Source organism: Chaetomium fimeti (assembly GCF_033439085.1).
Source record: "Chaetomium fimeti strain CBS 168.71 chromosome Unknown B0H64scaffold_2, whole genome shotgun sequence".
NCBI classification, from domain to species: domain Eukaryota; kingdom Fungi; phylum Ascomycota; class Sordariomycetes; order Sordariales; family Chaetomiaceae; genus Chaetomium; species Chaetomium fimeti.
This window is the reverse complement of record NW_026944330.1, coordinates 1,421,842-1,441,012: the sequence shown is the minus strand read 5'-3', so window position 1 is coordinate 1,441,012 and position 19,171 is coordinate 1,421,842. Positions and strand designations below refer to the sequence as shown.

General features: G+C 56.7%; 7 protein-coding genes across 7 annotated transcripts; 3 read left to right on the top strand and 4 right to left on the bottom strand.

The window, feature by feature from the left end:
- Positions 1-268: 268 nt before the first annotated feature.
- On the bottom strand, positions 269-3,276 carry B0H64DRAFT_78881 (Aspartate/glutamate/uridylate kinase). The gene is made up of 2 exons (XM_062808761.1): positions 571-3,276; positions 269-512 (listed from the first exon to the last, which is right to left on the bottom strand). Exons 1-2 carry the CDS (start codon positions 3,146-3,148, stop codon positions 457-459), a joined length of 2,634 nt encoding a protein of 877 aa, XP_062662106.1. The 5' UTR covers positions 3,149-3,276; the 3' UTR covers positions 269-456.
- Positions 3,277-4,223: 947 nt separating this feature from the next.
- B0H64DRAFT_78823 (synaptobrevin-domain-containing protein) lies at positions 4,224-5,391 on the bottom strand. The gene is made up of 4 exons (XM_062808760.1): positions 5,129-5,391; positions 4,544-4,705; positions 4,422-4,491; positions 4,224-4,366 (listed from the first exon to the last, which is right to left on the bottom strand). The coding sequence occupies exons 1-4, from the start codon at positions 5,231-5,233 to the stop codon at positions 4,344-4,346; spliced, it is 360 nt and encodes a 119-aa protein (XP_062662105.1). The 5' UTR covers positions 5,234-5,391; the 3' UTR covers positions 4,224-4,343.
- Positions 5,392-6,370: 979 nt separating this feature from the next.
- On the top strand, positions 6,371-8,028 carry B0H64DRAFT_336022 (uncharacterized protein). The gene is made up of 2 exons (XM_062801139.1): positions 6,371-7,576; positions 7,630-8,028. The coding sequence occupies exons 1-2, from the start codon at positions 6,589-6,591 to the stop codon at positions 7,923-7,925; spliced, it is 1,284 nt and encodes a 427-aa protein (XP_062662104.1). The 5' UTR covers positions 6,371-6,588; the 3' UTR covers positions 7,926-8,028.
- Positions 8,029-8,810, bottom strand: B0H64DRAFT_385582 (uncharacterized protein). The gene is made up of 3 exons (XM_062803089.1): positions 8,587-8,810; positions 8,353-8,524; positions 8,029-8,298 (listed from the first exon to the last, which is right to left on the bottom strand). Exons 1-3 carry the CDS (start codon positions 8,691-8,693, stop codon positions 8,236-8,238), a joined length of 342 nt encoding a protein of 113 aa, XP_062662103.1. The 5' UTR covers positions 8,694-8,810; the 3' UTR covers positions 8,029-8,235.
- A 1,570-nt stretch (positions 8,811-10,380) lies between these two features.
- B0H64DRAFT_78799 (ankyrin repeat-containing domain protein) lies at positions 10,381-14,636 on the top strand. Its single transcript, XM_062808759.1, has 3 exons — positions 10,381-10,678; positions 10,787-11,701; positions 11,916-14,636. Exons 1-3 carry the CDS (start codon positions 10,600-10,602, stop codon positions 14,510-14,512), a joined length of 3,591 nt encoding a protein of 1,196 aa, XP_062662102.1. The 5' UTR covers positions 10,381-10,599; the 3' UTR covers positions 14,513-14,636.
- Positions 14,637-15,131: 495 nt separating this feature from the next.
- Positions 15,132-17,003, top strand: B0H64DRAFT_453992 (Arb2 domain-containing protein; the record flags this gene model as incomplete). The annotated part of the gene is made up of 4 exons (XM_062807255.1): positions 15,132-15,199; positions 15,278-15,393; positions 15,448-16,109; positions 16,168-17,003. The coding sequence occupies 4 exons, from the start codon at positions 15,132-15,134 to the stop codon at positions 16,813-16,815; spliced, it is 1,494 nt and encodes a 497-aa protein (XP_062662101.1). The 3' UTR covers positions 16,816-17,003.
- On the bottom strand, positions 16,861-19,146 carry B0H64DRAFT_385574 (uncharacterized protein). The gene has a single exon (XM_062803088.1). The coding sequence runs from the start codon at positions 18,942-18,944 to the stop codon at positions 17,193-17,195; it is 1,752 nt and encodes a 583-aa protein (XP_062662100.1). The 5' UTR covers positions 18,945-19,146; the 3' UTR covers positions 16,861-17,192.
- Between the last annotated feature and the right edge of the window lie 25 nt (positions 19,147-19,171).

The window sequence follows — 19,171 nt, the reverse complement described above, 5'->3', positions numbered from 1 at the left end:
CGAGCGAGCACTGGCAAATGGACGCTTGGGTTTTTGACGCGCAACCCCTGAAAAAGGGAATCCTGAGGAAACGCACGCATGACAACACAACAAATCAACCTCGTCTCCCCTGAGCAACATCCCACCGTCTAAAAAAGACGCAGTCAAAGACAAGCAATCCGCAACGCGAGAAAACCATCCAGCCTTGAAATTCCTCTTCCCCAACTATATACAAAACCTGCCCACGACGTCAAAAACCCTGATCGTCCCGCAGCCGAAGAAGCCGAAAACCCATTTTCGAAACGAAGCTTGCCCTCCAAACTCCGGAAGATGGAAACGAACCGTATGAACAGCAGAAGCAAGAAAAGACACAAGTGCCGAGGACATGTGACATGTGGTATGAAACCCTGGGGCCCTAGCTCTGGAAACCAACCAACCACTCTGAAGAACGCCTGTCTACGTGCGGCCGTGATCCATCTACATGACGGGGATGCCCTCGTACTCGGCATAGCCCAGGGCGAGGTTCATGTTCTCTGTTTCTGGCGTTAGCAATCGTCGACAGACATGGGACACACGGAGAAGTAGACTCACGCAAACATTGGGTAGCGGCGCCCTTGAGCAGGTTATCGATGGTGGCGCAGACGACGACGCGCTTCCCGCTCTTGTCGACCTCGAAGCCGCCGATCTCGACGCCGTGCTTCCCGCTGATGTTCTTGACGAGGGGCGCCTCGCCGACGACCTTGACCAGCTTCTCGCCGGCGTAGCGGTCCTGGTAGATCTGGCGGATGTCGCGCGACGTCATGGTCTTGTTGAGCGGGATCGAGATGGTGTGGTGGATGCCGCGGAACCAGACGGCGACGTGCGGCACAAAGGCCACCTGGGCGCCGAGCTGCGCGCTGACCTCGCGCTCGTGGATGTGGCCCGTCAAGCTGTACGGGATGATGTTGTCCGTGAGCAGGCTGACGTCGTTCTTGGGCGACGGCTTGGTGCCGGCCCCCGAGTAGCCCGAGATGCCAAACACGTGGGGCATGCCGCCGAGGTGGGACACGAGGGGAGCGATGCCGAGCTGCGCCGCCGTGGCGTAGCAGCCGGGGTTGGCAATCTGCGTGGCCTGGGTGATGTCGGCCCTGGTAACGAGCTCGGGGAGGCCGTAGGTCCACGTGTTGTCGAAACGGTAATCGGCCGAGAGGTCGACGATGACGCTCTTGTGGTTCGAGTCGTTGCGGCCATCGTAGACGGCCTCGACGAACGGCTTGCACACTCCGTTTGGCAGAGCCATGACCCAGCAGTCGATATCACCACGGCGCTCCATATCCCGGACGTCTTCGGGGCTGAGGTTCTCGTAGATGACGTCCTTCTTGTTGTACCCTTCCAGCTTCGTGCCCGCAAGCTCACGCGACGAAACGTGGCGGAGATCCATGTTCGGGTGAGAGTCGAGCAGGCGGATCAACTCCTGGCCGGTGAAACCACGGGCGCCGATGAGCGCTACCCTGGCGGGCTGGGACTTGGATGCGTTCCTCTTGCCGATCGGAGGGTTGGGGTTGGTCTGGGTGACGTACGTCCTCCGGCCGGTCTGACCAAAGACCGGGGTCGAGAGACTAGGACGGCGAGCGAGCGTCGAGTATGAGCGAGCTTGCTGGGGGACGGACTTTGCGCCGTTAGTCGCGGCGCGCTGCAACCGCGACTCGAGGTTGGAGTTGCCAAGCATGGCGCGACCGTTTTGAGTGAAGTCCTTCATCAATTGCACGACCTCCTCGCCGTTCTCGATTCCATACCAGAACATCACACTGCCATTTCGCGTGATGCTACCGTCGGCCTTGTCAAAGAACCACCCGAGGTTCTCGTCGTCCTCCCTGACGGTCCAGACGAGTTGGGGGTGCTCCTTACGGAGGGCGGTGAAGATGTTGTCGGCGACGTTAGTCAACCACCCCGACTTGGTGATTGTGAGGGTGGCAAGGGTAGCCTGGCGTCCATCGCTCGCCGGCAAGACAATGGCAAGGGCATTCATGGGCCCGTCGTAGTATGCCTTGAAGTTGTTCTCGCCGAGGAACTCAAAATACTTGTCGACGGTGGCGAGCGCGTCAGGGCCCTCCCGATCCCGGATCAACACCTCCTTGAGCGTGTCGACGTTCTTGAACTCGGAGAGGCTAGTGGCCGAAAGCAGCTTGCTGCCACGGCGGATGAGCGTGCCAGCACCGGAATCTGTGAAAAGTTCCTTCTGGAGCTCTCCGGGGTGAATGATGGCGACGCTGGTGGCGCGCGGCAGTGTGTCTAGCAGCTCCTTGATCTCCTTGATCTTCAGCCTGGTGCCATACTTGACCCACGACTGCGACATGAGGTGCTCATATTCTTCATCCAGGTTGATGGCCGAGATCTTCTGGCCCCCGGCGTCGAAAAGACCGCCCTTCTCAGACAGGTAAACGACCTTCAGGGGCTCGAGAGCACGGGCTAACTCGGCGGCGGCGACGTCGGCGTTGACGTTGAGGATTTGGCCGTCGTCGGTCTCAGCCATGGAGGTGAGGATGGGGAGATAGCCATTGTTAATAGCCGTCTCGATGGGCTGCTTGTTGACACCGGTGATCTTTCCGACCAACCCCCACTTTTCCTTATTCAGATAGTCCGCCCTGAACATGCCGGTCGTCAGGGGTTGGGCGTGCACACCCTTCTCCTCCAACTTGTTGACAAGGTTGAGGTTCTCCTGGAGGAAGAGGTCGCGCGCGACACGCAGGGTCTTGGGGTCCGTCACCCGGATGCCTTCTTCGAACTGAGGCTCGACGCCAGCCTGCTCCAGCAGAGTGTTGAGCTGCGGCCCGGCACCATGGACAATGATGGGGTAGAGCCCGACGGTATAGAGAAAGGCCAAGCTGGAACAGAGCTCGTCGATGTAGTCGGTTAGGATGGCGCCGCCAACCTTGATCACAGCGAAGCGTTGCGACGAGACGGATGTGAAGAGCGAGAGGTACTGTTGGACTTCCCGCTTGGACCCGACGGACGAGAGAGTCTGCACAATCATACCCCGGGTGCTCATGTCGGTAGTTCGTACGGCGGACGAGGAGAATAGTCGTTCGCGGCGAAGGGCGGCGGGAACGGCGACGGAGCGTGACCGGGGGAGACGGCGGACGCTGCGGCGGGCGCCCGCCCTAACGGCAACAGCACAAGCGGAAAGCATCTTTGCGGCCGGGCTGTTCTTGGGAGAGAACGTAAAAGGGCGTGCGGACCGAGGAATGAAGGTTGAGAACGTCTCGAAACAGTAACCGAACCTGGGTGGTGGGTTGGAGGAGGGAGCTTCGTAAACGAATCGGAGGCGCTCAATGGCAACTACCGTAAAACCTCGGATGAGTCAATTCCAAGCGGACCACCTACCATTGGCGGCGGGGAAACCAAAGGGAGCAAAGACGGAGGAAAGGCGGAGGCCCTGCCGAGAGTCAATGGCACGAGGTCGAGGCCGGAAGCAAAGCCGGAGTCAATGGTTGACCGGCAGGGGGGGTATTTAAAGGTTTGGGACCTGGCAAGTGTCGGTCAAGTGTGGTGGAGGGGCAACCAAGGTAAAAAAAAATTGACACCGAAACCGCTGCTGAGGGGAACGACCCAGGCCCTGGTCAGTGGCTGCAGCTAATGCGGAGCGACTTCGGCACGCAACCCAGTACGGCAGCAGTGATCCCAAAAAGAACATGCCATTCCCTCGGAAACAGGTTAATGGCGCATGCTTCAGCTGTCTACCATATGCAAAAATCGCCTGGTTTAATTTAGGCGAGGACGAGGCACGTCCGTCGTAGGGCGAGACAAAACGACCCATCTTCTCAGCTCGCTTTCACCACAAGCTCCCTGTTCTGCCAAGGCGCTCAACGTGCACTGATCTGAAGAGTCATCCACCATGTGGTGTTTACACAAAACGGTTAGTTACTCGTCTTCGAAATACCAGGCGAGCAGTGTCATGGTAAGATATGAACCTGGATGGCACTATTTGCACGACCTTTGAGAGTAATCTAGCGCCTCAAAGTAATACCTCATCCAACACTCACTCCTCAGGGTCATCCCCCAACTCAGCACAACAAGGTCTCGCAATCCAATGCGCTGCTTTCCGCCGCCACAAAGTAAGATACCAAGGTAAGCATTACCGAAGACTCGTCGTAACTTGATTAACGCATTGGGGAACCTGCTCCCTCGAATCATCATAAGTACAGCTACATTCGGAGGCAGCGTTACGCCAGCTGAGATCCACGCAACGCCAAGCGGGCCGCTGCCAGCCAGCGCGGCCAGCGGAATGAAGACGCGAAACCAGAAAACAAACTCCCAGAAAGTGAAAATGAAAATAAGCGCCGATCATTCCCGCTGGATATCGAGTCGTCATGGTTATCGTCGAATTAGTTCCCCCGCGTAGTAACAACTAGAAAACTCGTCAGTAAAACGTGGGTTGGACGAAGCAGGTGGGAGCCACAAACCAGCTGGGATGATGATGATGGCGAGAAGGACAATAATGCCGACACCAATCCAGATGCGCATTTTCATGTCCTAAAAACAGTTAGGCGCAACACACGACGAGGGATGCCATGGATCCGCTCACCTTCCACCACATCTTCCTCCGGACCTTGCCGGCGCGGTCGTTGAAATGTCGGGCCTCGGTTTGCAGGCCGTCCGACTTGTCTCGCAGCGTGGTCAAACGGTCGCCACGATCGTCGACCTTCATTATATTCTCGCGTGCCACTTGGATAACGTCATCGATATCCTAGTAGAGAGTGTCAGTCGATAATTCCACTCAATGCAAAAATCTCAAATCGGTCGGAGTGGAAGCAGCATATGGGCCCGGCGCGGCATTCGGCGGCGCGCTAGTGATATTGGGGTTGTCGCAGGTAAAGCTATCCAACCCTCTAAGACAACAGCTGGGCGGGACGAGACTCGGAGATATCCTGTGGCATTGTGTCCTGTGTTGTGGGGGGGGGGGGGGGGTTCTCCGCAAATCTGTTGTGGGAAATGTTTGGTTTGAGCGCTGCGGTAAGGTGGTTGGTTGTCGCACGCCCATCGAGAAGCGCGATGCTGTCGCTTGCCGCCCGACGATAGTTTCGAGTCTCGGATGCGCAATCGAGGCCAGCTTCACACACTGCTTCCCCGACCGATGCCAAAAGAAAATCCAAATAGATCATCGACCCACCCTCTGAATGTCGTTCACGCCATGGTTCGGGCCGCCCGGCGCATCGGGCGCGCCCTGCGAGCCCTGCCCCTTGGGTTGGAACGGGTCGTAAGCTCCTGAAGCCATTCTGACGATCTGTGGAGGAAATTGTTGACGGAACGGAGGTTTCGTTTAACGTAGAGCGATCGCGAATCGAATAAGTTTGTGGAAGATTCGGTGCGCGGTGGCGGGCGATGGCGAGCGTATTCGGCGGCGGTGGTGGTGAGATGCGGAATGAAGAAAGACGTTGCGCAGGCGGCGGTTGAGCCTGTTTTGCAGGCGACACGCCAGCCAGCCAGGGGGGGTGGCCGGGAACGAGGCTGTGTCAGGTGGCACTCGAAGCGATAAAATACTCCACTTATAGCTCCAACAATTTGATACCAAAACTGGGAGGGAATATGTTAAGGTATCAACATGCCCAGCGCCGCTGCCAATAACCGCCCCGCCAAGCACGACATGCAAGAGCTTTGTTCTCGAAGGCCTGGAAGTTACCACAAGAAGACTTGATGTTCTTTATATCCTTGAATAGTCGATTACATGAATACACGATTAGTCCCGCTTCTCTTTTCGCGACTGACTGTCGCTTTGTGATCCGAATTCGCCGCTCTTGTTGGCTCGGAACCAAAACGTCATGGGTGTCGTCAGCCCAACAAAATGAAAAGCAAACGAACGTCCAAGGAAGGTGGAAGCCCACGCTGATTACACAGTACATACATAATTAACGACGGTGCATTCAGCCCTCGCGGCGACTTTGAATGATCTCCTGTGTGAGTCTTCAGCCTAGAGTCTGCCGTGCAAGGAAGGGCATGTTTGCTCCGGTTTGTCGCAGCTTCGTTTCATCATCACTTCATGTCCTTCCACTCGTTTGCAAACCGCTAACTAGCGCTGCCTCGGATTCCCCGCATGTTACCACTGTGCCGCGTTGTCCGGTGGTTATGGGGACGTATTTTTATTTGTTTGGCGAGGAGGATTGCTACTTCGTACAGTACGAGCGTTGAGTGTCTTTCACGAACCAAAAGCGCGTGGAAACGCCAGCGATAGAGGCGACAAGGAGTGGAGACGATCTCACGGCATCGAGAGGAAGCCAACTTGTGTGATGGACGGAAATATACGATCCGGTGTCGAAAACCAGGACATAACTAGCTCTGTAACTCAGGGAGTGAGCCCGCGGGCCTCTTTTGATTCACAACCGTCCCGCGAGAAATCGGGTTTCTCGGCTCGGTTGTCAAGGGCAGCCGTCCCAGTGTGCCAGTGCAGCAGTCCAACCCTAACCCCTATGCATCTTGGCAACCTTATCTTCCGATGACGCCAAGAGGCAAACTGCACTGCACCCGGGCCGGAGCCTTTTTTTCGCCAGCCCTTCGCCGCTCTTAGCCGACGACAAGTCAACTCCGTGCTTGCCGGTCAATTTCCCTCCTAAGCACACGGCATACTAGAACACAATGGCATCCCCGATGCCTCTCCACAGGATACAAGCGCCGCTGCGGCGTTCCCTCGCGCGGGCCGCCGCCCTCCCGTGCCGGGCCTACGCCACCGTCCCGCCGCCTTCCGACCCGCCCGCGGCGCAACCGCAGCAGCCATCCGCGGCCCCCAACGGCATCACGAAGCGGCGGCCGACCTACTTCAAAGACACCACCGTAGCATCGCTCACTGACTTCCTGCCCACCGCAACACCAGGAACCCTCCCCCCAAGCGAGGCATACGCGCCGCGGACGGCGACGGTGGGGCCGGAGGGGCGCAAGCGCACCATCACGCGGCTGCCGGCGTGGCTCAAGACCCCCATCCCGTCGGCGGGGGCCAACGCCGGCTTCGCCAAGATCAAGGCCGACCTGCGCGGGCTCGGCCTGCACACCGTCTGCGAGGAGGCCCGCTGCCCCAACATCGGCGAGTGCTGGGGCGGCGGCAGCAAGGCGGCCGCCACGGCCACGATTATGCTTATGGGTGATACCTGCACCCGCGGCTGTCGGTTCTGTAGTGTCAAGACGAGTCGGGCCCCGCCGCCGCTCGATCCGCACGAGCCGGAGAATACGGCCGAGGCGTTGGCGCGCTGGGGGCTGGGGTATGTGGTCTTGACGAGTGTGGATCGTGATGATCTGGCGGATGGCGGCGCGCGGCACTTTGCCGAGACGATTCGCCGGATTAAGGCGAAGAAGCCGACCATGCTGGTGGAGGCGCTGACGGGGGACTTTAGGGGGGATCTGGATATGGTCAAGGTGGTGGCAGAGAGTGGGTTGGATGTCTATGCGCATAACGTCGAGACGGTGGAGGGGCTGACGCCGTATGTGCGGGACCGGAGGGCTACGTTTAGGCAGAGTCTGAAGGTGCTGGGGCATGTGAAAGAGGTTAAGGGGAAGGAAGGGATCATCACCAAGACCAGCATCATGTTGGGGTTGGGGGAGACGGAGGAGGAGCTTTGGGAAACGCTGAGGGGTAAGTGTTCTGCCTCTGCAAGATTTGAAGAACGGTTGCTGACATCCTGGTAGAACTGCGGAAGGTCGACGTGGATGTCGTCACATTTGGCCAGTACATGCGGCCCACCAAGCGGCATCTCCAGGTCGAGCGGTACGTTACGCCCGATGAGTTTGAGCTCTGGAGGCAACGTGCCCTCGATATGGGCTTCTTGTACTGCGCCAGCGGTCCTCTCGTCCGGTCGTCGTACAAGGCCGGTGAGGCGTTCATTGAGAACGTGTTGAGGAAGCGAGCCGGCGAGAAGGCTATGGCCGCGGACAGCCTAAGCCAAGCCGTCGCGGCCGAGGAGACGACCGGGAAGTCACTGTAAGGATACGGGTTGTAAAAACCTTCAACATTTCGAGGTGGTGTTTCACACACCATTCATGATAGATGGGATTGGGATAGCATGAGGTTAGGCGTCCGGAGAAGGGGTACTCTATCATATGCGTTTAATATTGTAACAAGATTTGTACACGGCATACATGAGGATTTCGATGTTCCCATCTGCTCATATCTGTCTGTGCCTCTGTTAGAGCGGAACGGGGCGTATCCCACAACTCCCGCAGTCCAGCCGGCACAAGCCCCAATGTCATCCATTGCCACGGACTCGAACAACTCCAAGACTCCTGTCGTCCTTTTTACCAGCTGGCCTTCTTCACACCGGGCAAATTGCCCGCTAGCGCCTGCAACCGGAAGTTGTACTATCAAAGGTCAGCCTTTCACAATCCCGTTCCCAAAAAGCGAGCATCCCTTACTCTTGACATTTTGAAATCACTCAAAATACCTCGCCCCTTCCCGCCGAGGATACATCGGTTCCGGATCTGGGTCGGGCGCGTGTAACAGTGCATCTGGGTCAACTGCAGCTGGGCGATGGCGCGTGTGCGGGCGGGGAGGGTCGTGTTGCGAATGACGTAGCGGAGGGCTTGCCTGCGGACTGTGTGTCAGCGCCGTTCGATTGAGGCCTGGGGAGTAGCGGGGCCAGTTAGTACCTCTCGGCCTCGGCGGCTTCGTAGGCCTTGCGCTTCGAGTGGTCGCGGATGATCTTGATGTTGGTGAAGCACCCGAGATCGAGCTTCTTTGCCCTGAACATGGACATCTTGGCGATATGCTCGGTAATCCGGCGGAGGACCGGGAATTGGTACTGAAAGGGGTGGATTGGCGTTCAATATGTCGTCGTCTTCGGCTGCGGGTCAACGGCGATGGTTATGCGCTGAATGGCTGATGTCTCCGGGGATTCTGCCGGGCGGTGTGGCACAATTTCACCAAGCAAGCAGCCAGAGGACTCTGCGAAGAAGTGGCCCGTGCACTCCATCTGCAATTGCAGATGTGCACAGACCAACTAGGTACCTACTCTTACAAGTATAAAACATCGTCTGCCCCTTCAAGTTCTAACCTTCTTTCTTTTCTTCTTTAGCTCTCTTTGCCTTATGGCTTAGATCAAGTGTAGTATCTGTTCTTTTCAGTTTAATATCTGGAACTACTCTACGGAGTAGGTTTTGTTATTAAATTAATTTTTGTCACTCCCTTGCTAGCCTCTTGGCTTGCCAATGTTAGCGAGGACCGTGTCTCTGGTATCACACTGTCTCTGGACGACGCAAACGTCTTTTTCATTGCAGTCTTGGGCTTTGCTCGGGATGCGAAGAAGAAGATGGGCCCGATGTCAAATGCTCTAATAGGCACTTCGCCTAAGTCGGGATCTCCATCTCGCCATGTCCGGTCCCCCAGTCACTAGGTAGGCGGTTATTTGCTCGCCAAATCCTCCGTTTACAGACGGAATCTCTTTCCGGGTGGGAACCACGATTTGACAGGAATATAAACAGTACCAAGTAACAACTTCCTGAGAAGCACCCGCTGTTTCCCCCTTTCGCCCCCAAAATTAGTGGTCATGTTGACAGGCCGCCGCAATGTGACTGCAGCCAATGATGTGTCAATGGCTTGATGCACGCAGCATGCAGCCCAAGAGGCAGCCTTGCGCACCGGGCAAGGCGTGTTTCCGACATCTCAGAATTTGGGAGCAGCTCCAGTTCACTTCAACCGTACGTTCCCTAGTAATTCAGCACTCAATAGAAGCCGCTATAAAGATTCGACAGCGAGGCGGCGCACAGCGTGGGCGAGGACACTGCGATGTCGAACCATGTTTCGGTCAACGAGAAGGGGTTCACCGTGTTGTATGAGGGGGAGCATCCCACCGTCGAGTATGTTGCTTTCCTGAAGCACACGTTTCCCACCCATCCAATTCCAGACGACAACTAATATCTAGAAGCATTGTATTTGTGCATGGTTTCACTGGTCACCCCATGAACACCTGGCTATGCAAGGCCAAATCGCCGTCGGGAAACCGACCAAAAAAGCATGGCTACGACGTCGAGCCCAACGATGATGCCTGGCGCTCCAAGATTCGAAAACTAGACCCCTTCAATCGGCGTTCTTCAGCTGCCGCTTCCACCACTCCCTCCTCCGGGTCCCAATCCGGCCAAAATACGCTGGTAAACGACATAAACATCAACGATACAGTGAGCATCGAAAAGCAACAACAGCAACATATCTATTGGCCGGCTGATCTCGCTCCCAAAACCGTCCCTGGATCCCGAATACTCACGTATGGGTACGATACAAGGGTTGGCCATCGACTTACGGGGCGGTCACCGAGCAAGAAAAGCGTCTGTGACCATGCCTGGGACCTTTTGTGCGACCTTGAATCTCTACGACGCAATTTGAACGAGAAAGATCGCCCTGTCCTCTTCATCGCTCACAGTCTCGGTGGAATTATCGTCAAGGAGGCACTCCGGAGATCGCGGGGTTGCAAGTTGACGAAACCTCATCTTTATAGCATCTTCGAAGCAGCCGACGGCATCATATTTTTCGGGACGCCACACAGGGGAGCAGACCCAAGAAGTTTCCTCCATCACATCCTCTCCGCTTCGGCCCAGGCGCTCGGTGTCCAGGTCAACAAAGACATTGTCAATACCCTCGTGCCGAATGCTGAAGCATTGGCACAGTTGATGGATGAGTTTTTCGTCATGGCTCAGGAGAAAAGTTTCCGAGTCTACTCATTCCAAGAAGAATACGGTCTTAAACCACGTACGTCACTCACGCAACTCAACCCCTAAACTTCTGTTATCCTCTGCTTTATTTGCTTGAAATCCTCAAGGGCCCGGCAATGTGTTGCTAACACTGTTGCCTACCTAGTTTTCGACACGAAGGTTGTTGAAGATTGGTCTTCGTGTCTGAACAACCCCGTCCTTGAAACGAAGCAGTTTATTTCAAGCAACCACATGGACATGTGTCGCTTTTCCGGACCCAAAGATCCAGAATATACGAAGGTTGCGGCCGCCTTGACCCATATGCTTGGGATAATTGAGAGCCGGGTTGGCACGGCCAAGCACAGGCAATCCGCAAGCCGCAGCCAGTCCCCGGGTACGGACCGTGAGCCATCCATTCCCGAGCCGCAAGGGGTCCGAAACGACAAGGACAATCGCCGAATACCCACCGGTACACGCCAGTCAATCATAGAGAAGCTCTACTTCACCGAAATCGATGAGCGGTTGACAAATCTTACAGCCGCTCAAAGGGGGACATGCCGCTGGTTTCTCACCAAGCCGGAATATACATCCTGGCGCGACCCAACACAGCAGTCGGGCTACGGTGGCTTTCTCTGGATCTGGGGCCATCCCGGCACCGGGAAGTCAACTCTGATGAAGCTCTTGTTCGAGGAGGTTAAGAGAGACGCCAAGCGCAACCCAAGGGGCGGTGCCTCTCCGATCACTTTATCTTTTTTCTTCCTTGCCCGAGGCACGCTCGAAGAAAAGTCCACTGTTGGCCTCTACCGATCACTCCTACATCAACTCTTTGAGGAGGAGGCAGACCTGCAAGACAGTCTCGAGGAGGCGCTGACTGCGGATGGTGCAAGAAATATCCAGGCCAACGGATGGCACGAGGAGGCTCTGAAACAAACCTTTAGTCATGCCATTCGGAAACTCGGCGATCGGTCGCTGACCATCTTCGTTGATGCATTGGACGAGTGTGACGATCACCAGGCAAGAGACATGGTGGGCTTCTTTGAGGACCTCTGCGAGCTCGCGCAAGACAACCAAGTTCAGCTTCGTACGTATTACCCTGATATATGTCCTCCTGCCATCCTTCATTCTGTTTCTGGCGCAGCCTCCAAGCACCATCTCGCCCTCTCTGTATTGCCCACTAAACGGAAGAAGGTAGTGAGGCGGCAGAAGGAAAGGAAAAAGGCGAAGCAACAATAGGCATTGAATATTAAACAAGAAAACAGGAACGGCATAGCTAACGTCATTGGTTTTGACCCTAGGCATCTGCCTTTCTAGCCGGCACTATCCCCATATCGAAACGAAGGGCCGCAATATCATCCTCGAGAATGAGGCTGGTCACAAAAAGGACATCGAACAATATATCAAGAAGAAATTACGTCTACCCACGTCGAAAGATGCCCAGTCTCTTCGATTGGACCTCCTTGAAGCATCCCGGATGATCTTCCTCTGGGTTGTCTTGGTCGTTGACATTCTCAACAAAGACTATCCCAGCAAATCCATCAAGCAGATGGGTAGGCGACTACGGGAGATCCCGAAGGAGCTTGGAGACTTGTTCGAAATGATACTCCAGCGAGATGGGGAAAACCCGGAAGTTCTGCAGATCTGTCTCAAATGGATTCTCTTTGCGGAACGGCCCATGAAGCTTCAAGAGCTCTACTTTGCCGTTCAGTTTGGTCTCGGTGAAGAAGGTTGTTCCGGTGCCTGGGACCAAGACGATGTTGACTTGGACGCCATGAAGATCACGGTGAAAGAATGGTCCAAAGGGCTTTCTGAAACCAAGGGGAAAGCCTTCGTGGTTCAGTTCATCCATGAATCCGTCCGCGACTTCTTGCTAGGCCGGTACAAATACCGCTGGGATGAGGCCTCCGAGAACGTTGAGGGCCGTGGCCATGAAATCCTGAGAGATTCTTGTTTGGCTCAGGTGGAGGCTGCAATCGATCAGAATGTCCATGCACCAAGAACTCCGGCGGGAACCAAGGCTGAAGCTGATCAATATCGAGAAATCATGCGCTCGAGGTTTCCGTTCTTGGAATATTCGATCCTCAAAATTCTTCATCACGCGAACAGCGCTCAGCACTGCGGGCTGGATCAAGGGGATTTCCTCGGCCAGTTCCCTCTCGATTATTGGAAAGCTCTCAATAATGTTTTTGAGGAAGTCAAAATCCGAAGATACGGTGAAGAAGTAAACCTCCTTTATCTCCTCGCACAGAAGAACCTAGCCAACCTCATCAAGTTCTGCCCCCCGAAGGGTTCCTGTTTTTATCTCGAGGAAGGAATCCATCCGTCGCCGCGTTACGGCCCGCCTCTCTTTGCTGCGCTGGCCACCGGAAGCACTGAGGCGGTTCGGGTGCTCCTGGAAGCAGAGGTACAAGGCCAACCATCCGATTCTAGGCTTCGCGGGTTGTTAAACCAGTCCCTGGAAGAGAAAAGACATCTCGGGAACTTTAGCACCAGATTTCGGTTCTTGGAATTTGGAGGGCCGTTGTTTCATATTGCAAAGGAAGGTGATGCTACCTTGTTAGAAATTCTGTTCGACTCTCCCTTCACCGACATTCATGCCAATTCTCCAGACCCATGGTCGGGCCGAGCCCCATTGTCGTATGCTGCTGGGAGGGGGCATATAGACATGGTAACGCTGCTACTCGAGAAGGGCGCCGATATTTCGCACAGGAATATACATGGCCAAACCCCGTTGTCGCATGCTGTTGGAGGGGGGCATCCGGACATGATAACGCTTCTGCTCAAGGAGGGCGCCGATATTGAGCAGGGGGACAAAAACGACCGAGCCCCATTGTCGCATGCTGCTGAAAAGGGGCATCTGGACATGGTAACGCTTCTCCTGAAGGAGGGAGCTGACGCCAACCAGAGGGATAGGCACGGCCGAACCCCAATTTTGTATGCTGCTGAAAAGGGGCAGCTGGGCATGGTAGCGCTTCTCTTGAAGGAGGGCGCTGATGCCAACCAGAGGGATAGACTCGGCCGAACCCCAATTTCGTATGCTGCTGAAAAGGGGCAGCTGGGCATTGTGACACTACTCTCCGAGGCGGGCGCCGACATTGAGCAGGGGGATGTGGACGGCCGAAGCCCGATTTCGTATGCTGCTGAAAAAGGGCGTCTAGACACCGTGACACTACTCCTCCTCCGAAGTGGTCTTCATTTCGACTTGAAGGACAAAAGCGGCTGTACGCCATTAACTCGTGCCGCCCGTTGGAACCACACGTCTGTTGTCGAAGCTCTACTTCAAAGCGGCGCCGACGCAGATTCGAGGGACAGGGATGGCCGGACACCACTATCTTGGGCCGCTGGTCTAAATAATCAAGTGATTGTGAAGGTCCTCTGCGCGAGTGGTGCTCTGGTGGATACAAAAGACCGACAAGGCCGTACGCCTCTATCCTGGGCTGCTGGCTCGGGTGATGAGGCGACTGTGAAAATCCTTTGTGGCAGTGGTGCTCTGGTGGATACGAAAGACGAACAAGGGCGCACGCCCTTATCTTGGGCTGCCGGTGCGGGAAAGGAGACGATTGTGAGGATTTTATATGGCAGTGGTGCTCGGATCGACGCCAAAGACGATCAAGGCAATACGCCTCTCTCTTGGGCTGCCCTTAGTCTGTCGAGGAGAGTGGGTGAAGTGACGTTGGGGGTTCTATGTGCGAGGGGTGCTTATGTCGACTCGAAAGATGGGCAAGGCCGTACACCCCTATCTTGGGCTGTTTCCAAGAAGCATCTACCCGCTGTGAAACTTCTACTCAGCATGGACGCTGACATCACATTAGAAGATGATCGGGGCCGAACGCCGTTGTGGTACGCTGCTCAGAATTCGGATGACGAGATGATGGAGCTGCTCCGTGTTGCCTGATCTAACTCGTTCCTACTTTACATCATGTCTAATTTTTCATTGTCTCCCCCATGTCAAGGTCGATAGGATAAACAAGCTGAATCTAACAACGCTGAACTTGCCAGTCCCGCTTTCATCTCTTCTCCCTCTTCTTTTTCTCTCTACTACACCTCACCCCAGCCGCTGTTGTCCGAACCAACACAGACCATAAACAATGTGACAGATATTATGTGATTATCCGCCCTAAGACCACATATCATTCAGGGCAATGGCAAATACGCAAATCCTCTTATTTCCCAGGAAAACTGGCTCGATTGCTGGTTTGCTGAGGCCCAAACCGTCCCGGGCTTTTAGGACGTTGTTGATTTTGTCCCCTTTCCCTGCAACCGACCGACCTTCCCTCCTTCCTGCCCCTTCCGTACAATGACATTAAGCGATCCTGAACCATTTTATTAGATTCCTATTATCTCCACCCAAAGGCCCCCATACCTCCATTGGGTACCTCCCGCTCTTCTACTCTCTCACTCTTCCGCCCTTTCCCGTTCCACCCTTCCATTTTTGCAGTCTTCCATTCTCAAAACCACAACTCGCTTCTCGTCTAACAAGAGTCGCACATTCGCCATCACGAAACCGACTAACCATGTTTCGCCGTCGCTGGTCGGGCCTCCCGGCAGACCCGATCTTCGCATCGGATCTCAAGGAGCTTGGGTACGTCTTTTCCCACCTCCGCTGCTAGCACCCGGGTAGTCGCTCTCATTCCGTACTAACACATGCGCCCCTCCCAAGATATTTCATCAACGACATCGACGAGATCCGCTCCATCGAAGACCCCGACTACTACTTCAAGTACTTCCTCACCAAGAACGAGCGCTGGAACGAGCGCCAGCGCTTCGCCTTCAACGGTCAGTCAACCACCACCCACCCCACCCCCGCCAAAAAGCTAACCCCCCTCTCAGAAGCCGTCCGCAAGGAGATCCACAAGCGCCTAGACGCCCACAACTTCACCACAATCCCCCTCCCGTTGGGCACACCCCCCACCCAACCCCACGTGCCCATCCGCACGACTCCCAACCTAGCCGGCGCATCGCGCGTCGTGGTGTTCTTCCACGAGTCGAGCCAGTCGCTCGGGGTGCTCGCGCACCGCGTGATCGGGGGCCGGGGCGGGGTGGCGCGGGGGTCGGCGGTGGGGCTGGCCGACGCGGTGATGGGCAAGACGTCGCCGCCGGGCTTCGTGCTCGCCAACGCCGGCGAGCTGTGGTGGTGGCCCGAGGGCGCGCGCGGTCTCACTCCCGTCCAGCGGCATAGAGTGCCGATGGCGAGCGCCGTGCACTTGGGTCGGTATCATGATCCGAAGGTGAATGAGGTGCCTGGACATAGGACGGTTGCGGAGCATGTGCGGGCGGTTTTTGAGGCGTTGATGGATGGCGGGTTGGTGAATGGTGATGCGAAGCTTGATGTCATTGCCGTGGGCGATACTGCGGATGAGGTGGAGAGGTATCTGAACGATGACAAGGTGTGGGGGAAGATTGGGGGCCGGATGGGCTGCCTCGCGATCCTGGGCGGCTACTACAGCTCCAAGGAGTTCAAGTGCGAGGGGTTCAAGCGGTTCATGAGGGAGGTATGTCGGCGGTTTCCCCCAGTTGTTTGCCTGTAACGGAAGATACTGACCTGGCCAGCGCGGCCGCGCGTACATGATCCACCACACGCCCCTCGACAACCCCATCGCCGGCCCCAACGGCAACCCTGGCGCAGCTGGCTTCACCTCGTTTGGCTGCCCGGTCTTCAGCGCCGGCAAAGCCCAAGTCACCGAAACAATACCTGTCGAGGCGCAGTCGGCGGTGCTCAAGTGGATGCAGCAGGTCGCTATGGAAGGCGAGGCATACAAAAACGATATCATAGATATCTTCGGCGAGGATGGCGGCGGCATCGTGACCGAGGGTAATTCGTCGTGGTGGGGTGCGCCCCAGGCGGATAGCAATAACGACGGCGAAGCCGAGGGCCAGGCAAAGAATACCAAGGTCGCAGATGGCAAAGACGATGGTACTGGCGGCGAGTCGCACACCGAGAACGGTAAGGTCAACCAGACCACCCAAGTCAAGAAGGATGCTGCGCCGGCTAAGGGCACTAGCAACAAGGCCACCGGTCCCAGCACTTCGACCGACAGCAAAGTGGTTCCCGCGAAGGAGAATGACGTGGCGGGCGTGGGCGGAGTCAACATTCATAGCGACGACAAGACTCCGTTTCCCCCGACCAGCGAGGGGCCCAACGCCGAGGACATGAAGGAGCTGGTGACAGAGATGAAGGATCTCACGGCCACCCACTAGGAAGGCAAGAGAGCACCACTTCCTCTTTCACGCGAAGGCGCTCGGTTCATTGGACTTGATTTAGATTAGAGCTTTAGCACTCTTGAGGCAATTGGCGCGAGGTATTGGGGATTCCACATACCACATAGCCAGTACAGCCTCCTCAATTTTGAGCTTATCCCCCCCTCTGTCTCCCGCCCTGTGAGATACTGTTAATCTGACCCTGCCAGCCTGCCCGTCCCACGTTGCTCGACGGATGAGCGTGTTGTACAATACAAATACGACACTGAACGAACACAACCACCCATCCATATCCATACATTCGTCCAACAATTTATACAAGCTCCCAGCCACCACCCCACCACCACGAACAAACACACCAAGCTAACCAGCGTCAATCAAGCCTGCAAAAACGACAAAATGCCTCTCGGCGGCGGCTTCAAATCCTCCAACAACTCCCTCACCCTCCGCTGCCTCTCCTCAATAACCTTCTCCTCCGCCGCCCAGCGATCCACATCCTCCACCTTGGCCACCACCCCCTCCCCCCACAACCCACCAAACCACCCCCCACCACCACTCCCAGCAATCTTCCTCCCCCCATCAGCAGACGCAGCCTTCCTCTTCTCCTCCTCCTTCGCCAACCGCGCAACCATCGCCGCCCAGTTCCCCAGCCCCGTCGCAAGACACTCCTTGCAGGCGGCGCGCGCGGGGCTGTCCGGGTCGACCGTCTGCGGCAGCTGGTGCAGCTGCTCCTCGGCGACGTCGACGGCCTCGCGCGTCCAGCCGAGCCCTTCCTCGCGGCCGGTCGGGGAGGTCGTGTACATGATCTCGCCGATGTGCAGGGACAGCGCGGCTTCCTGGCAGAGGTCGAGCGCGTCGCGCGTCGGGGGGGCGGTGCCGTCTGGTGGCGGGGGTGGGTAAGGGGGTGGGGCGAGGAGGTGGGTTAGTTTGGAGTAGATGGTGGGTTTTTGTTGGGGTTTGCTGCTGCCGTTTTGGGTGGGTTGGGGTTGGGTGGGTTTGTTGTGGTTGAGGGCGGCGGAGAGGGAGGTACGGGTTGGGATGGAGGTGGATGCGGGAAGGCTGCGGCGGGCTTTGAGGATGGAGACGAGGATGGGGAGAGCCGAGTTGAGGGCGCCCTGGCGGGCGCGGAATGTGGCGTATGCTGTGAGGGAGTTGAGCAGGTTTTCTGACGGGGGGCCGGCGGCGTCGTTGAGGGTCCAGGTTTTGGTGTTGAGAGGCTCGGCGGGGAGGTCGTGCCGTTCGGTGGCGGCGAGTTGCACTGCGTCCTCGAAGATGATGCTTGCGGGGCCGCTGACGCCCTTGTAGTCGAGCCAGGAACCGTACGCCAGGCCGGCTTCGATCTTCTGCCGGGTTGTGAACCCTGGTGTATGGAGGATCTGGAGGTAGATGTCGTCGGGCGACTCGAACCGCAGCTCGCAGTCTTCCTCTCTGGGCGCGCCCTTGAAGCCGGCGGGGAGGGGCTTGGGGTAGGGATTCGACGGCCCGATCATGGTTCCTGCGGGGAACACAATGTTCCTCGACTTATCCAGCACCCAGCCTTCCACGTACTCGGCCGCTTTGGCATATCCCATCATTGCTTCATAATACCCTCTCCTCCACTCCTCCGACTTCTCCGTGACATCTTTCGTACCCGGTGGCAGGTCGTGTGGGGCGTCCTTCACATCTTTCCCGTCGATGGTGGGGTCTTGCAGCCGCTTCACGGTCGTCTCAAACCACCACGCCACCTGGAGCCAGTCTGTGATTTTGCCCGGGGACGGTTCGAACCTCGCGCAGTTGCCACCACGGAAGTCCATGCGTGTTCGGTAGCTCCATTCGTGCGGCGTGGGATACCTGCGCTCGAGGCGCTCCTGGACGATGGCGAACCAGGAACCAAGTAGGGCGAATCCAGCGATCCAGATGTAACCCGTGTATTTAATGCCGGTCTTGATCTCGTACTTGAGCTGAGCCTTTCGTTCGGTTGTGAGATAGCGAACTCGTCCACCACGGGTGGAGGTAACGGAGAGGAAGGGGAGCTGTGGCCGGCCACGGAATTCGTTGCGGGCGGCGGCGCGGGGAGCGGTGCTGTGGGCGAATGTGCGTAGGAGCCTCCCAGACCCCGCGAGGCGCAGGAGAAGGAGGCGACGAATCATGGTCGAGGTCGTTGAGATTTGCAGCTTGGTCGATCCAGGGTTGTGCCAATGGTCCCAATGGACAGTGGGCGTTTGGCGCTGAAACCTAGCGCATCTCCATTAAACTCCACGAGTAATGAGCTAACGTTACTGCCTCCTGTGTCGACGGCAATTGTTGGTGCCTGGGGTGCAGGCCGCTTTTGAGCGGGACGTGGTCGATGACGAGAGATTCAAGGTCGACGTCTGAA

Coding starts and splice junctions, on each gene's coding strand:
- B0H64DRAFT_78881 (XM_062808761.1), bottom strand. CDS start 3,148: ATGCTTTCCGCTTGTGCTGTTGCCGTTAGGGCGGGCGCCCGCCGCAGC. Junction 513..570: donor CGCCGCTACCCAATGTTTGC/GTGAGTCTACTT, acceptor CGCCAGAAACAG/AGAACATGAACCTCGCCCTG.
- B0H64DRAFT_78823 (XM_062808760.1), bottom strand. CDS start 5,233: ATGGCTTCAGGAGCTTACGACCCGTTCCAACCCAAGGGGCAGGGCTCG. Junction 4,706..5,128: donor GCGTGAACGACATTCAGAGG/GTGGGTCGATGA, acceptor ACTCTCTACTAG/GATATCGATGACGTTATCCA. Junction 4,367..4,421: donor CATCATCATCATCCCAGCTG/GTTTGTGGCTCC, acceptor CGAGTTTTCTAG/TTGTTACTACGCGGGGGAAC.
- B0H64DRAFT_336022 (XM_062801139.1), top strand. CDS start 6,589: ATGGCATCCCCGATGCCTCTCCACAGGATACAAGCGCCGCTGCGGCGT. Junction 7,577..7,629: donor GCTTTGGGAAACGCTGAGGG/GTAAGTGTTCTG, acceptor ACATCCTGGTAG/AACTGCGGAAGGTCGACGTG.
- B0H64DRAFT_385582 (XM_062803089.1), bottom strand. CDS start 8,693: ATGTCCATGTTCAGGGCAAAGAAGCTCGATCTCGGGTGCTTCACCAAC. Junction 8,525..8,586: donor GAAGCCGCCGAGGCCGAGAG/GTACTAACTGGC, acceptor CACAGTCCGCAG/GCAAGCCCTCCGCTACGTCA. Junction 8,299..8,352: donor GTGATTTCAAAATGTCAAGA/GTAAGGGATGCT, acceptor GACCTTTGATAG/TACAACTTCCGGTTGCAGGC.
- B0H64DRAFT_78799 (XM_062808759.1), top strand. CDS start 10,600: ATGGATGAGTTTTTCGTCATGGCTCAGGAGAAAAGTTTCCGAGTCTAC. Junction 10,679..10,786: donor AGAATACGGTCTTAAACCAC/GTACGTCACTCA, acceptor TTGCCTACCTAG/TTTTCGACACGAAGGTTGTT. Junction 11,702..11,915: donor AGACAACCAAGTTCAGCTTC/GTACGTATTACC, acceptor TTTTGACCCTAG/GCATCTGCCTTTCTAGCCGG.
- B0H64DRAFT_385574 (XM_062803088.1), bottom strand. CDS start 18,944: ATGATTCGTCGCCTCCTTCTCCTGCGCCTCGCGGGGTCTGGGAGGCTC.